The sequence below is a fragment of the Crocuta crocuta genome, unplaced genomic scaffold, assembly GCF_008692635.1.
Source record: "Crocuta crocuta isolate KB4526 unplaced genomic scaffold, BGI_CrCroc_1.0 scaffold38, whole genome shotgun sequence".
Lineage (NCBI taxonomy): Eukaryota > Metazoa > Chordata > Mammalia > Carnivora > Hyaenidae > Crocuta > Crocuta crocuta.
The window spans coordinates 2,652,814-2,667,062 of record NW_027532605.1 but is presented as its reverse complement, the minus strand read 5'-3'; the positions used below and the strand labels follow the sequence as shown (position 1 = coordinate 2,667,062).

The 14,249-nt window shown below is 40.1% G+C and overlaps 1 protein-coding gene across 3 annotated transcripts in view; it reads left to right on the top strand.

Annotated features, from left to right (window-relative positions):
* The window catches only part of MYO1B (myosin IB), a 181,168-nt gene that overhangs the window by 125,256 nt on the left and 41,663 nt on the right, over positions 1–14,249 (top strand). For all 3 annotated transcript variants that reach the window (XM_077780198.1, XM_077780197.1, XM_077780196.1), the window contains exons 12-14: positions 3,160–3,246; positions 3,894–3,959; positions 13,540–13,644. In XM_077780198.1, the coding sequence (XP_077636324.1) occupies positions 3,160–3,246; positions 3,894–3,959; positions 13,540–13,644 (258 nt within the window). The remainder of the gene's footprint in view (positions 1–3,159; positions 3,247–3,893; positions 3,960–13,539; positions 13,645–14,249) is intronic.

Here is a 14,249-nt window from a genome sequence, read left to right as displayed (position 1 = left end):
CCTGTGTCTCCACCTGAGCCACACCTAATACCGGTCATCGCTGAAGCACATTCCACTTGGGATTTTCTTCAGTGCGTTTCATGCCGCCGTAGAGATGCATACTCTTTTCATATTGTGCTTAGACTCTGAGATGGTGAATCCGTGTGCTCGGTGTCTTCCTTCATTTCTACACACCTTGTTAGTGATGCTTAAATGAGAATTAACCTTCCTTCCTGTACTGTGGAGGATGTTCCTATGCCAGTTAGGTGGCATGAATCAGACTCAAGAAGTCGGGCTGGTAGATTTGCAGCCCCTGGTACCAGATATAGCTCAGTAGGCATATTTCATATGATGAAAGGATAATTTTGTTGTTCTGTATTGTTTGCTTGCTTTTTAAATGCTGAATTTGAGTGCCATGAATGTGGAATGCATCTGTATATCACACTACTTCCCATTCATTTCTGTCATACAGTCCCTGGAAACATTTGAGTTTTAAACTTCTGGAATAAATATTTGTTTGAAAGAAGCAAAGAACATGAATACCAGCTGTGAATACACTTTAAAATATTGGGGCACCTGGGTGGCTCAGTGGACTAAGCATCCGACTTGGGCTCAGGTCATGATCTCACAGTTCATGTGCCCCATGTTGGGCTCTGTGCTGACAGCTCAGAGCCTGGAGCCTGCTTTGGATTCTGTCTCCCTCTCTCACTGCCCCTCCCCCGCCCTCCTCTCTTACTCTGTCTTTGTCTCAAAAATAAATATTAAAAAAAAATTTTTTAAATATAAAGCAGTTTGCCAGAATAAGTTTTCACTATTAGTTCAACTGCATATTGAAATGGTGGTTTGTTGGAATCAGCATGTAGCTAAAAAAACCAGATACCATTATGATGACATTCTGTTTACTAATAGGTAATGTTTTGAGATTATGCGGTATTTTGAGATAACTGGAATTTACAAGAAAGGGGAAAAGATTAAGAAAGAATTCTATGGGCTCACAAGTGGGAGAGGAAAAGGATACTTCAGAAATCATAATATAAATATGATATATTTATAAATATGATGTATAGGCTTACTCTGTGCCAGGCACTGTTCTAGACGGTTATATGACCTATGTGAAGAAAGTAAAAACTAGAAGAAAGGAGGGTAGAGAAAAGGTATTCATCGAAATCCAGGCTTCTTTCCCCATTTCAGCATTTATATGCATTTTCTGCAGTGGAATCATTAACCACCGCCACCCTCCAAAACGACATTGTGCACTTGAGTTCTTTTTTTTTTTTTGCCAATTTATTGATGGATTTTCTAGCTGTCCTTGGAGTAGCTGCATCAGACTTAGGGAGAGGTTCAAGATTAGCTTGGAAGTGTCAAATGAATGGGAAAGGTACTCTAATGCTATAGTATGTTGCCAGTGAAGGGCCTGTGTTTTTAAAGCTGTTGCACTTCATTTAGAAAGAAACATGGAAAAAGAATTTCCATATGATCTAATAAATTATGTTCTTTATAACAGACATGTAATGGTTTGCTCAAATTTCTGCTTATAATCAGTGAAATGCACACAAGTGGCCAGAGTATTAAAAACAGTAGCAAACTAGAGTGGCTGCGTGGCTCAGCAGGTAGAGTGTCCAACTCTTCTTTTTTTTTTTTTTAATGTTTATTTATTTTTGAAAGAGAGAGAGTGTGCACACACAGGAGAGGGACAGAGAGGGAGGGAGAAAGAGAATCCCAAGCAGGCTCTGCACTGTCAGTACAGAGCCCAAAGTGGGGCTTGATCTCATGAACTATGAATCATGACCTGAGCCAACATCAAGAGGAGCGTCTGACTCTTGATTTCAGCTCAGGTCATGATGCCAGGGTTATGAGATCGAGCCCTGAGTCGGGCTCCGTGCTGAGTGTGGAGCCTGCTTAAGGTTCTCTCCCTCTGTCCCTCTCCCCGACTCATGTGCTTGCTCTCTCTCTCTCTCTCTCTCTCTTTCTAAAAAAACAAAACAAAATGAAACAAAAACCCAGCAGCAGACTGTCTTGCTTTCCCTCTGAGGCTGCTGACGCTCAGGCTTCCGCAGGAGCCCTGCATCACACATCTTGTTGGTATGCACTTTCTGCACGTGCAGCTCATGGCACTTGACATATTTAGGGGTTTCTAGGTTCTTCCTGGCAAGCCTGACTTTCTCCAGAGTGTGTCTTCTAGGTCAGGAGTGGAGAGACTATCTCTGCCTCTTCTTTGTCAAGTGGCTCTGAAGTGCTTCAAATAATAAGCAAATAAAAGCATTGTATTTGTATTAAACAGTGTATTGCCCACAGTGTATGCTGACTCTAGCCACCAGCCATTATGGAATATCTTTTTTTTTTAATGTATGGAAGGGGCACACCTGGGTGGGTCAGTCAGTTAAGTATCCCACTTCGGCTCAGGTCATGATCTTGCGGTTTGTGGGTTTGAGCCCCACAACAGGCTCTGTGCTGACAGCTCAGAGGTTGCTTGGGATTCTCTTTCTCTCTCTCTTCCTCTCTCTCTCTCTCTCACTCTCTCTCTCTCTCTCTCCCCCTCCCTTCCCTGCTCCTGCTCTGTGTCTCTCTCTGTCTCAAAAATAAATAAACATTAAAAAAATTTTTTTTTAATGTTCAGAAGGTTGAATGAAGGAAACCATTTATAGATCACATCAGTCAAAACCATTTTAATGTTTTTCCTTTGAGTTTCCTATGTGTAGGGGTTAAAAAGATATAGTCATCGTATTAAATACACAGATTTTTATTTTCACAAAACATAAACATTTTCCATTTTATTACCTAATGTTCATAGTGATCGTTCTGTGATAACTATGTGACTTCCCTTGCAGTAGGCTTTCATTTATTTATCTCACTATTCCCCTGTTGGACTTCCAAGTGCCTCTGATTTTTGTCTGTTTTGTAATAACTGAGATGAGTATCTTTATGGAGAAAGTGTTTGTGATATTTAGAATTCGTTTCCTGGGATGCAAAAAAATATAATAATTGAGAATAAATAATTTGTCCAATTCTCTGAACGGTTTAATTGTTCATCCAGAGTATAATAAAAACTAGCTCTGAAAAGAAACTTAAAATACAAGAGCTTTAAATATTTAAACAATGTCCTTATTATTTTATTGAAATTAAGTATTGTGACAGTCGTGGGTATTGAGTTTTTCTTTTCATTTTTTTTTTTTTTAATAGGCATATTATGCCCGAGATGCTCTGGCTAAAAATCTCTACAGCAGGTTGTTCTCATGGTTGGTAAATCGAATCAATGAAAGCATTAAGGTACTGAATCCCTGTAACCAGATAACTCTGTTGTAATAGATGTATTCAGGTTATAAACATTAAGTTAAAGACATTTTAATTTTATAATCAGATAATTGGTCACCACGTACAGAGACCATTTCTTGAAAAGAATTCACCTTGCACGGAACTGAAATTTGTCAGGACTCTGTTTTGTTTCGCACGTATGTTGTTGTAAGAAATCTCACCGGTCCGTGGCCTGATGAACTTTGCAGAGTTAACTCTGAGAGTCTGCACCCCGGGTCATGGTGGCAGCGCACCTAACGGGTTGTACTCACTTGGCTGAAAAGGTCGCTTGACCTCTCTACCTACTAATAATGTTTGTCAATAAAATGAGGACATTAGAGTACTGGGAGTTTGAAAGCCCTGACCTACTATAAGATTCCGTGATTGTTAATGATAATTAGGCATCACTAATGCCTTCTTTAATATGTTATCTATTATTAAAATTTCTGGAAGATTCTATACCAATATTCTATGTCATATACATTATAAAGAAAACAACTAAATTACAGTTATTCTAGTTACGAAACAAAGTTACTCGTAACGTAAGTCTGTCTTCCTTAGTGTGCTTTTAGTGTTATATTTCGGGCCTAAATTTAACTCATTATTTTTAAACTTTTTTAAAGGCACAGACAAAAGTGAGGAAGAAGGTCATGGGTGTTTTGGACATTTACGGTTTTGAAATTTTTGAGGTAAGCTTTTTTCTATTTTTTGTATTGTTTTTATTAATGTGGAATAGTTGGAAATTAAATCATCATCTATATTTCTATAGACCGCATTTAATATATAGTTACTATAACTTTGAATCTACAAAAACCTTTGTGCAGATGTAACAAAATGTGGGTGTATGTGTATTATGTGTATGTGCTTTACATGCCGAGAGCCAACATCTTGGTGACAACGCGGTTTAAGAAGAACTTCTTATATTAGTATCTGACTTTTGTAATTGCAAGTTCAAAATTCTTACTGTGCAGTTTCCAACAAAGTTTATGGACATTGTGCCTGTAGTCATTCAGTCATTTGTAGGAAAGTGTGGCAGGATGATGCCATGAAGAAGCCAGGGGCAGGAGAGCCAGATGCCAGCCGGGCCTGGCCCGAGCTGGTCAGTTTATCCCCGGGGGACTCAGGCCCAGGGTCTGGACTGGGTGATTTGCTGGGTCTTCTCCTGGGTTCATCCAACTGCAGTTTTACAGCTTGAGTTCTGTTGCAAAGACTGAAAGAATTTCTGCTGAAGTTCATGATGGATTTTTTAAAAAGACTGCATACTTATTACAGATTTAAGTATTTAAATGTTATATACTTATATTCGAATTTCCTATTTATCCTTTTGCTAACTTTGACATTTAGAAGGCGTTTTAAGGAATTTTTTTTTTTGCTTCCTCCCTCATTTTAAGGACCTTTTAAAACACTTACTCTTACTTCTAGGGAGTGATATCTTAGTGTGGTTCAGGAAAAGAACAAGTAGGTCAGCCTCCTCCTTTCTTCATTCTTCCCATAAGTAATGATTTGTGAATTCCTTTAGATAAGCAGGTCCTGCCCAGAATGACCACCCAAAGCCTTTATGTGTCCTGTCTTATCAGGTTCACAGAACAGAGAAAAACATCAGCCCATTCCCTGTAGCTAAGCCAGAACTTTCCAACAAATATCTTTTTCTTACAACATTTATTTTTGTGATAGTACCTTCTCCCTGCTTGACCGTGTTCTGTATTTAATGGCCAGGGGTAAATAATTACTGAGAGCTAACTATATGCAAACATTGTGAGAAGTATTGCATACTGATTTAATTTTCACAAACACTTCATGAAATAGTTACTATTATTCCTGTTTTACAGATGAACAGGTGAGGCTCTGAAGGTCAAGTCGCCATGCTAGGGTTACATGGGTACTAAATGGCAGACTCAGGACCTAAACCCTAGGCCTCCTGAATAAATAAATAATAAAAGGACTCTGACAGGGCCTTTTTGTCACTTTTCTCCCCAAGCTCATAGGATTCCCAGTACCTAGAAATGAAGGAGAAAACCCAAGTGTGACAAGTTTCTCATGACCCCTATTTCTGTACCATTGTCCTCATTCCAAACTGACCAGCATGGGGAGTCCTTCTGGAGTCCTTTTACGTGCTGGTGGCTGAGCATGGGACACCTGTACTGCTCCCCGACCTGACGCCCACCGAAAACCGTTCTTCAGCACAATGTCCACTTGTATCGGCGCCTCGTTAGCAGACTATGCAAAGCAAAGTTTCTGGTCTCGTGGTAGTAGGGAAGAACTTGAGGTTTGTGAGTTGGGAGAATTGCTTGAGTATACTCAGGACTCATGGTGCTGAAATTATTTTCTTTCTAGCAAGTCCTCGGGTTACTGTTACCAAAGGGGCAGCCGGTCAAAATCATTCTTTATAGTTGGCAGGGAAAATGACTTCTTACCTGGCACACTGCTGATCCATATTTAGACGGTTTCATGAACAGGACAAAAGTAGAGATCTCTCTAGAAAGTTAGAAGGAAAAAAACCCACATTTAATGATACATCTAAAATCAAAGACACCGGTTTTATTTTATTTTTATGTTGCCATAAGATTTATTGATCCTCAAGCTAACGGCCAGGTGCCTAATGTCATGTCACAATATATGAAAACTTTTTTTAATAGGATAATGGGGTTATGAGGGGACATTAGCTTGTCTTCACATTCTGGTCTGCCCTAAGATCTAATCAGCCATGTGGTAAGTGACCACACGGCACTCATGGAACCGAGTTAGATCCCATGAGCAGTTTAAATTTTTTTTTTAATGTTTTATTTATTTCTAGGAGAGAGAGAGAAACAGCGTGAGCAGGGGAGGGTCAGAGAGAGAGGGAGTCACAGACTCTGAAACAGGCTCCAGGCTCTGAGCTGGCAGTCAGCACAGAGCCCGACGTGGGGCTCGAACCCACAAACCGCCCCATGAGCAGTTTAACCATGCCTAAGTGAGGAAGTCATTTGTCATTATTTATTTAGGGCCTAATAGGAGTCATATTCCTGTGGTAAAGAAGACAGCTGCTCCTTGCCTACATGGAGCTTACAGTGATATTAGCCAACCCCCCTCCCCCCCAAGATGGAGGGTCTATTCCTGGCTGAGGGCACATCCTCTCTGGTAAGAAGATCTAATCCAGAAACGAGGTTACTTTTTAAAAACGTGTTTGCTGCAGATCTAATCCAAACAGAAGTTAGAGGGGTGCCTGGTGGTTCAGTCAGTTCAGCATCAGACTCTTGATTTCAGCTTAGGTCATGATCTCATGGTTCGTGAGTTTGAGCCCCGTGTTGGGCTCCATTCTGGCAGTGCAGAGCCTGCTTGATATTCTCTCTCCCCTCTACCTCTGACCTTCCCCTTCCTTCCCACCCACCCCCCCAAATAAATAAACTTAAAAAACAAAAACAACAACAATGAAGTTAGATGTTCTTAGTGAAGACCTCCTGTAACCGGGGACTGGGTGAAACCCCATGTAGCAGTGCGAGAATATTTTTTTACTTAGGGTTTATTTGGGTTTCTCTCCAAGCCCATCTTTATGAACATGCTTTACTTCTGCAAGTTATATCATGATTTTTCTCAACACTGTTACAACTGTGAACTTCAGTTTATGAAAACACCTGCCATTATATTTGTAAATGTTCTTCTTCCTTCTTCAGAAGAATGTTCCAGTTCAGTAGTTCCTAAACTTAGCAGCATGTTGGAATCACTTGGGGAGCTTTACCTGAAACCAAACAGGTTACATTTTTATTCTTTTTAAATAGAACTTTCAGGGGGCACCTGGGTGGCTCAGTCGGTTAAGCGTCCAACTCTTGGTTTTGGCACAGGTCATAATCTTAGAGTTTGTGAGTTTGAGCCCTGTGTTGGGGCTCCATACTGACAGCGTGGAGGCTGCTTGGGATTCTCTGTGTCCCTCTCTCTGCCCCTCCTTCACTCGTGTTCTCTGCCTCTCTCTAAATAAATAAACTTAACAAATAATAACTAGACCTCTCGGCATAGCATAAGGAATATAGTCAGTGATGCTGTAACAATATTGTATAGTGACAGACGGTACCTACATTGGTGGTGAACAAAGCACAAAGTATAGACTTTTCAAATTACTATGTTGTACACTTGAAACTAATATAATGTTGTTTGTCAACTATACTCAAATAAAAAAATTTTTTCTGAACTTTCAACCAAGGCCAAGGCCAAATCTAACCTGTCATGTCTATAGCAGATCTTATGATGGCCCTAAAATCATGAGAAGTTAATTTCCTTCTCCATGCAATGGAGGCTTTGATTTTTTTCCGTTTCCTTGAAAGAATTAAGATTTATCTTTCATTATAACTAACTGTTATCTCCATTTTCCTGTGTAAACTTTCTCACAATCTTTCAAACATCTTGATTTTTAGCAATCCGCTTAATTATTCATTTTACAATTAAATTTATTTGGGGGAGTACAGAATAGAGCTTTGGGTGTGCAGTTTTAGATACTTTTACTTGCTCTTTGATACAGAATTAGGAAGGTTTTTTTTTTTTTTCTCTTAATTTATCGCATGCATACCCCAGATGCCATCCTCTGGTTTTCCTGGATTCTCAGCAAAATTCAAATGCATGGCAACATCAGGAAGTCCATACTATTGAACATGAGGGAGCCAGATAATTAAGGATTTAAAAGTACCACAAGCTGAAATCTAAGGGCTCAAGGTCTGACATAGGAAGAAGTATTCAGAATCCTCATCAGTACAGAAATGAAAATTTCTCTGATACAGTCTACCCCAGTGAAAATAAACTGAGAGAACATAAAGAAAATTCTGCCTTTGTTTTCCTTGAAAATTGCCTGCAAGAATTATGGGTTCTGCCTTAGAGCACACCCTGGGCATCACTTTAAAAATTGGACAGTGAAGGGGCGCCTGAGTGGCTCAGTCAGTTAAGCGTCTGACTTCGGCTCAGGTCAGATCTCACGGTTCGTGGGTTCGAGCCCCGGGCCAGGCTCTGTGCTGGCAGGTCAGAGCCTGGAGCCTGTTTCGGATTCTGTGTCTCCCTCTCTCTCTGCCCCTCTCCCACTCATGCTCTGTCTCTCTCTGTCTGAAAACTAAATAAACTATAAAAAATTTTAAAAAATTTAGACAGTGGAGGTCCAGAGAAAAACAATTTTAATGTCTAGCTCTAATTCTGCCTCGTGACCCCATTGACAGTTCCCATGAAAACACTTTTCAGCTGAGCTGGTGGAAACCTTTCATTCATTTTGGTCCATCTCTAAACGGAAGAGGGAAGCTGATGCATTAAACCATGGGATGATGACACATGGATTTGACTGCAAAGCATTCCTGGGCCAGCTGTGTGAAGAACCCTGCCTTGCTGGCCGCGTGTGATCTGATGGTCAGTTTGGAAAACACATTAGTGGAACACTGATACCAAAAAGAAGGGGAAGTGAGTTAAAATACACAGAGAGGAAACATCCATCCATAAGTCCTGCTTTAACATAAGTCCAGTTTTGCAAAGGAAAAGAGCTGTAGAATCCAGACATTCCAATTCCACACAATTAAGTTTGGATGTTCTTATAACTGATCTCTGAGAAACGTTTATAGCATCACCATAAAAGAACAACGGCTATTCTTTAAAAAAATAAAATAAAATTCAAAACTAAGTTGAGCCATCTGAATCGATTTAGCTTCTTGCTAAGTGCTTATCTGGGAAGTCCTGCAGTTGGCTGGTAGTTTTCTGGGAAAATCTAATAAATTATTAGTGTGCTATAGGCCAGAACAGAACATCAGGCTGGATATTTCACTTTTCATACAGTGGAGCTAGTTTTGTGCAGGCAAAGGGCAGTTATTTTGAATCAGGCACTCTTTGTCTTGCCCTGATGAACCTCACTGAAAGTGACCCATATACAGTAAGGATATGATATGCTAGATGCAATGATTATTCCAAACCAAACAACCTAATAGTTGGGTAAGGGCCTGTGTAGCTTGGTAAGTGTGTCTTGTGATTCTGAGATGTGTTTTCTAAATTGTTTTTAGAAGAAGATGGATTCTGGTTGTAGACAATACCTTATGTTTCAGCTTTTTTCCTCTGACTTTGTTCTTCATGTGCTAGCAAACTTGAAGAAGAAAGAGAAGATGTAAAGTACCCTTTAGAATGAAAATGGTGGGAAATAATATGGTTTGTAATATGTATATGGACATCATTACTCTTGCTTTAACCTTTTAAATCAAAGCTTATTTTAAAGTAGTTAAGAACACTATCACCCTGTTTTTCTTAAAATTTACCACATTTGAATATGTACTGGGAAGAAAAATGTTACCTATTTAAAGAATACAAGACTGAAATGTCTTTCTGTCTTAAAGACTATATCATTAGACTCCTCTGTTGCCAAGAAAATACAAATAAATTAGTAACAGGCCAGTATTTTTGATCTGTCTTTCAAAATCCTTCCAGGCAGAAAGTTCATAGTTGATACTTGAGAGTATAAACTAGTTGTGAACTTGACTGGGAGTGTGGCTTGCTGTTTCTTTGATATTGAAAAGGTGGACTTGGACTTAGACTCAAGAATTCTTGACAGAAACTCTAGACTTTAAAGTTTTGGTATATTACATACTTTTAAAACCTACCAAGTTCTTCCTACCCAGTGTACTCTTGGTGAATACAGTGTAAAACAGTATGAAACCTAGCCACCTTACTGTTTACCTGTTTCCAAGAGCAGTCCAGTGGGGGTGGGGATGGTTCTGGGCTTCATTCAGGGAGACTGCATACTGGAAAATTCTGGATACGCTTATTTGAAGATGTTCCCCCAAAGTTTTCATTTTCTCCCTTCGCCTTTAGGGATAAATATGAGTTAGACAATGGAGACACAGTCCGTGCATGGGGCATGGGTAGAAAACTGGAGAGGGGAGGGGAGATGAGTCATTCAAGCTCCTGCCCACTTCCTCCTTAGGAGACTTTGATTCATGAGACTGACATGTGGGAGACAGCGGCCGGCTCAGGGATCTCTGGCCACCCACAGCTCTGGACACACAAAAAGCATCCAGATATCAAATTGCTTTGGGGCCTTTATGTTCATGTGATGGTTCCTAGATTCGGTGTAGTTATTTTCTTAAGGGAAGAAGGACCCGAGTGGAAAACCCAGTGGTATTTAGTGCCTGTATCCATGAAAGCATGTTCTGAGCCTGTGCAAGGTGCAGCTATAAGAACTGTTACCAGGCTGTTCCTTAAGTTTTTTGCCAATTATAAACTTTTGCGTGTTATTTTTAATGATTTGTGAAGTCCCGCTTCCCAAAACATTTGGACGACATCAGCAACTCAAACATAGATCATAAGAAATGTGATGGCCTTCGGTTTTGGCAATAATGATTGCTTTGGCGATTTGTAGCATATCTTGCAGGCTGTGAGGTATGTTTGCAATAATAGATGCTCAGATATTTTTGTGGGGAAGTAAGCTGGTTTCTGCCTTGATGATGGTGCTGTTCTATTTTTTGTTGTTGTTCTTTAAGCAACAGAATGAGGTAGGAGAGACCAGTTTTTTCTCAGGCCGTCTCCAGAATACTCTCTCTCCTTACCACATTGTTTATGTTTGAAGGGGAGACATAGCAGGGACAGCACAGGTTGGGTCCCAGTGGTGAGAAAGAGGAGTTGCTTCTGGATCTTGTTGGATCTCTTCACTCCTATGGTGACCTGCTAATTGCCTCTGTCCTGACTGGCTGGGGGGATGGGTCATACATACACGTTTTCCCTGATAATTTAGAATTAGACGCGTTAGATCCTGAAGCCCTGGGACTTCAAGCAAGTTATATGTGGTATTGTTTGAATCAAACTTTTTATCCCGCATAGCTCCCACTTCTCAGAGCCACAGTTCAGACACCACATATAGGTATTGTGGACCTGTTTTTTGAACTGGTTGGACATGTGTCTTGATTTCAGCTTTTACGCCCATCAGAAACATAGCCTGAATGGTAAAGTTTGTCATTTGCACCAATGAATAACTGCCGATAAGTGTTTACTTTTGGAAGTTTATGGCAAAGTAAGAACTGATTGCATTTTGTATAATCTGTCCCTTTTTGCACCAGAATGCAGTAAGTATGAACTGTTTGCAGTGACAGCCTGTTGCATGCTCCTGTGTTAATGGCTTCTCCAACTGTGTGGATTTTGCAATAAATGGCCATTGATTAACTGTGTGCGGATATGAAATAGAAAATTCATACAGGAATCTTTAAACGTTGAAGAGAAATCTAGTTGCGTTCTGACTTACTCCCTAAGTGGTAGTGTAATTGTGAAGCTTTGCCTCTGATTTCTAACCTGCTCGTGTGTATTTCATCGTCCCGTTGCAAGCGCTCTGCAAGCTGCTCGTAGCCGTGTGCTGTGTCCAAAGACACTGCTGCTTCTCCACTGCCTTCTCCTCATTAGTTACCATATGAAGTTTAGCATAATTTTGTTTCGATGGCTCCATGAGCATTGACTTATTAAATAACAGAAAGGATTCGCTCCAGGAATTTCATGTAAACCGTTAAAACCTTAATTTTATTTGTAAGTTTTAATTTTGAGTAGTAATATTATATAAGGATGTATTTTACCAAACGAAGAAGGCCAGACTTCCTCGTTGAGAAATGACCTTATCCTGACCATAATCATAATAAGGCATCTATCCCAGATGGACTTGTACTTCTGATCAAAATTGTTAAGCTCTTAAGATTAGAACACATAGCTTTTAAAGTTTTATGTGAAAATGAGCATTGGGGAATGCCCTTTGTATCTAAGACTGTGTTTGTCTTGAAAATCAGCAGGTGCCCTTTGGTTAGAACCTGCAGGGTTAAAAACAAAAAACAAAAGAGCTTTTCTCCTTGACCAGATTTAACGTTAAAAGATTAGTTAGTGATAGTGTGTATGTGTCATTGCAGGTTTAGAGTTAGAAGTTTTCCCTGATTAATTTAGTTTATCACTGGTGATGGGAAACCCTTAGCTGACTTCCGGCAAAGAATGTGGTCAGATACTGCATCATATTAAGCCTCATTTTAAAATTCATCCTACGTAGAGCAGAGTTGATTTTGAAAGTTCAGCTTTCAGAAAGCTCCATGACTTTTTTGCTTTCGTCACTTATGGAGAGATTTGAAGACCAGTTGCTCTGTGTTTTCACAGGAAGTGGCGAGTTTCAGTCTCACGCCTGGACACTCATAGCTCATTAGGCCAGGAATAGCCACCTCAGTGGGACAAGAGTCAGGTTTATCTGTGGTGAGGTCATACCATCCCTTGCTCCCATGGCCACCATCTCCTCTCTGCAAAGACAGATGGTAGAGGTGAAAAGAACATGTTTTCTTATCAGACCTACCTCTTCTGGAATGGTGTGGTTCTTGTTGAATTGTATTTATTCAACAGACATGCATTTTGTGCCCTCAGTATAGATGTCAGTATACTAAGCCCTGCGGATTGTTCAGGGATGATTAGGTATGGACCTTGCATAGAGTTCATAGGAGGTAAATCTAACATGAAGAGAAGCTGCTGTGAAGCGTAAGGGTGATAAATAGGTGAGCCTTCTGAGAAGAGAGATTGTTTCTCGCTGGGGTGATGATTTTGATGTGTTGATTCCCTTGAGTCTGTTTTTTAGGCAGTTCACTCATTCATTTGCTCATCAAGTACATAAGGATAACTTGCTAGGCACAAAGTCCTGTGCAAGGCATGGGCTTACATGGGTGAGCAAGAGAGATACATGGTCAACCCTTGCCCTCAAGGAATGTACAGCCTAGTGAGACAGATAACGGCTGAAACTAATCAATACATGTATACACGTACATGCACACACATATACACATGGTGTGATTTTTTAAAAAGTGCCGGCCAGCATCTAAGAGTTTGAATGAGGGAGCTGACCCCAGATGGAGGGAATCAGAGGTCAGGTCAAGAAGACATTCTTGGGCTCCAGAGTTTTACCTGAGAAAGGAAGATTGAGAACTTGGATGACAGAGATTATAAATCTCACTGTTCCTTTTCTGATCCTTTAGGGGAAACTATTTATTTTTTATATATGGGGTGCTTCTCTGTCAACTAAAAGTCTTCATCTTTCAAATACTGCATAACGTGTGTATACTTCATTTATCCACTTGACTTGTGAACCATTTCTCGAGTGCCTGCAGTGTGCAAACCTCTGTGTGCTGGGCCTCGGTGTCCCAGAAGCTGTGTGCTGGGCCACGATTAAATCTGCGAGATAGTGCGTGACGTCTCCTGTGGATTGAGATGTTAGAGTCTTACTGCTGTGGGAAAGCTAATACATGGTTTATAAGACTATTTTCATTTTTTTCCATATAGGACAACAGCTTTGAGCAGTTCATTATTAATTATTGTAATGAAAAGCTACAGCAGATCTTCATTGAACTTACTCTTAAAGAAGAGCAAGAAGAGTATATACGGGAGGTAATGTTGAAATATATGTTTTTTAAATGTTCCTTTTATACTCATGATACAAATTGTGGATTCAGAGGCCCATCTAAACATGATCCTAAAATCAGATTTATCTAAGTTCAGCCATATTGTGTCTTTAAAAATCCATCTGTTATGACACCTAAGCTACCTGGGATTATCTTCACTGCTCTGGTGCTAGTACCTGGAACAATGCCGAGCATAGTAGGTGCTCAGTAAATATCAGTTGATTGACTTGAGTCTTGGTGGATTCTCGTGCTATGACATAAAATAATAGTGTGTTTAAGAAAAGTCTGAGATGAATGGGCAAATAACTATGACATCCATATAAGGAGACACTATTCAGCAGTTAAAAAGGAACACAGGATGCCTGGGTGGTTCAGTTGGTTGAGCATCCAATTATGATCTTGTGTTTGTGGATTCAAGCCCTGTGTCAGCCTCTGTGCTGACAGCTCAGAGCCTAGAAACTGCTTCAGATTCCTGTCTCCCTCCCTCTCTCTCTCTGCCCCTCCCCCACTTGCACTCTGTCTCTCTCTGTCTCTCAAATATAAACATTTAATAAACATTTAAAAAAATTTTTTTAAAAAGGAAGAAACACC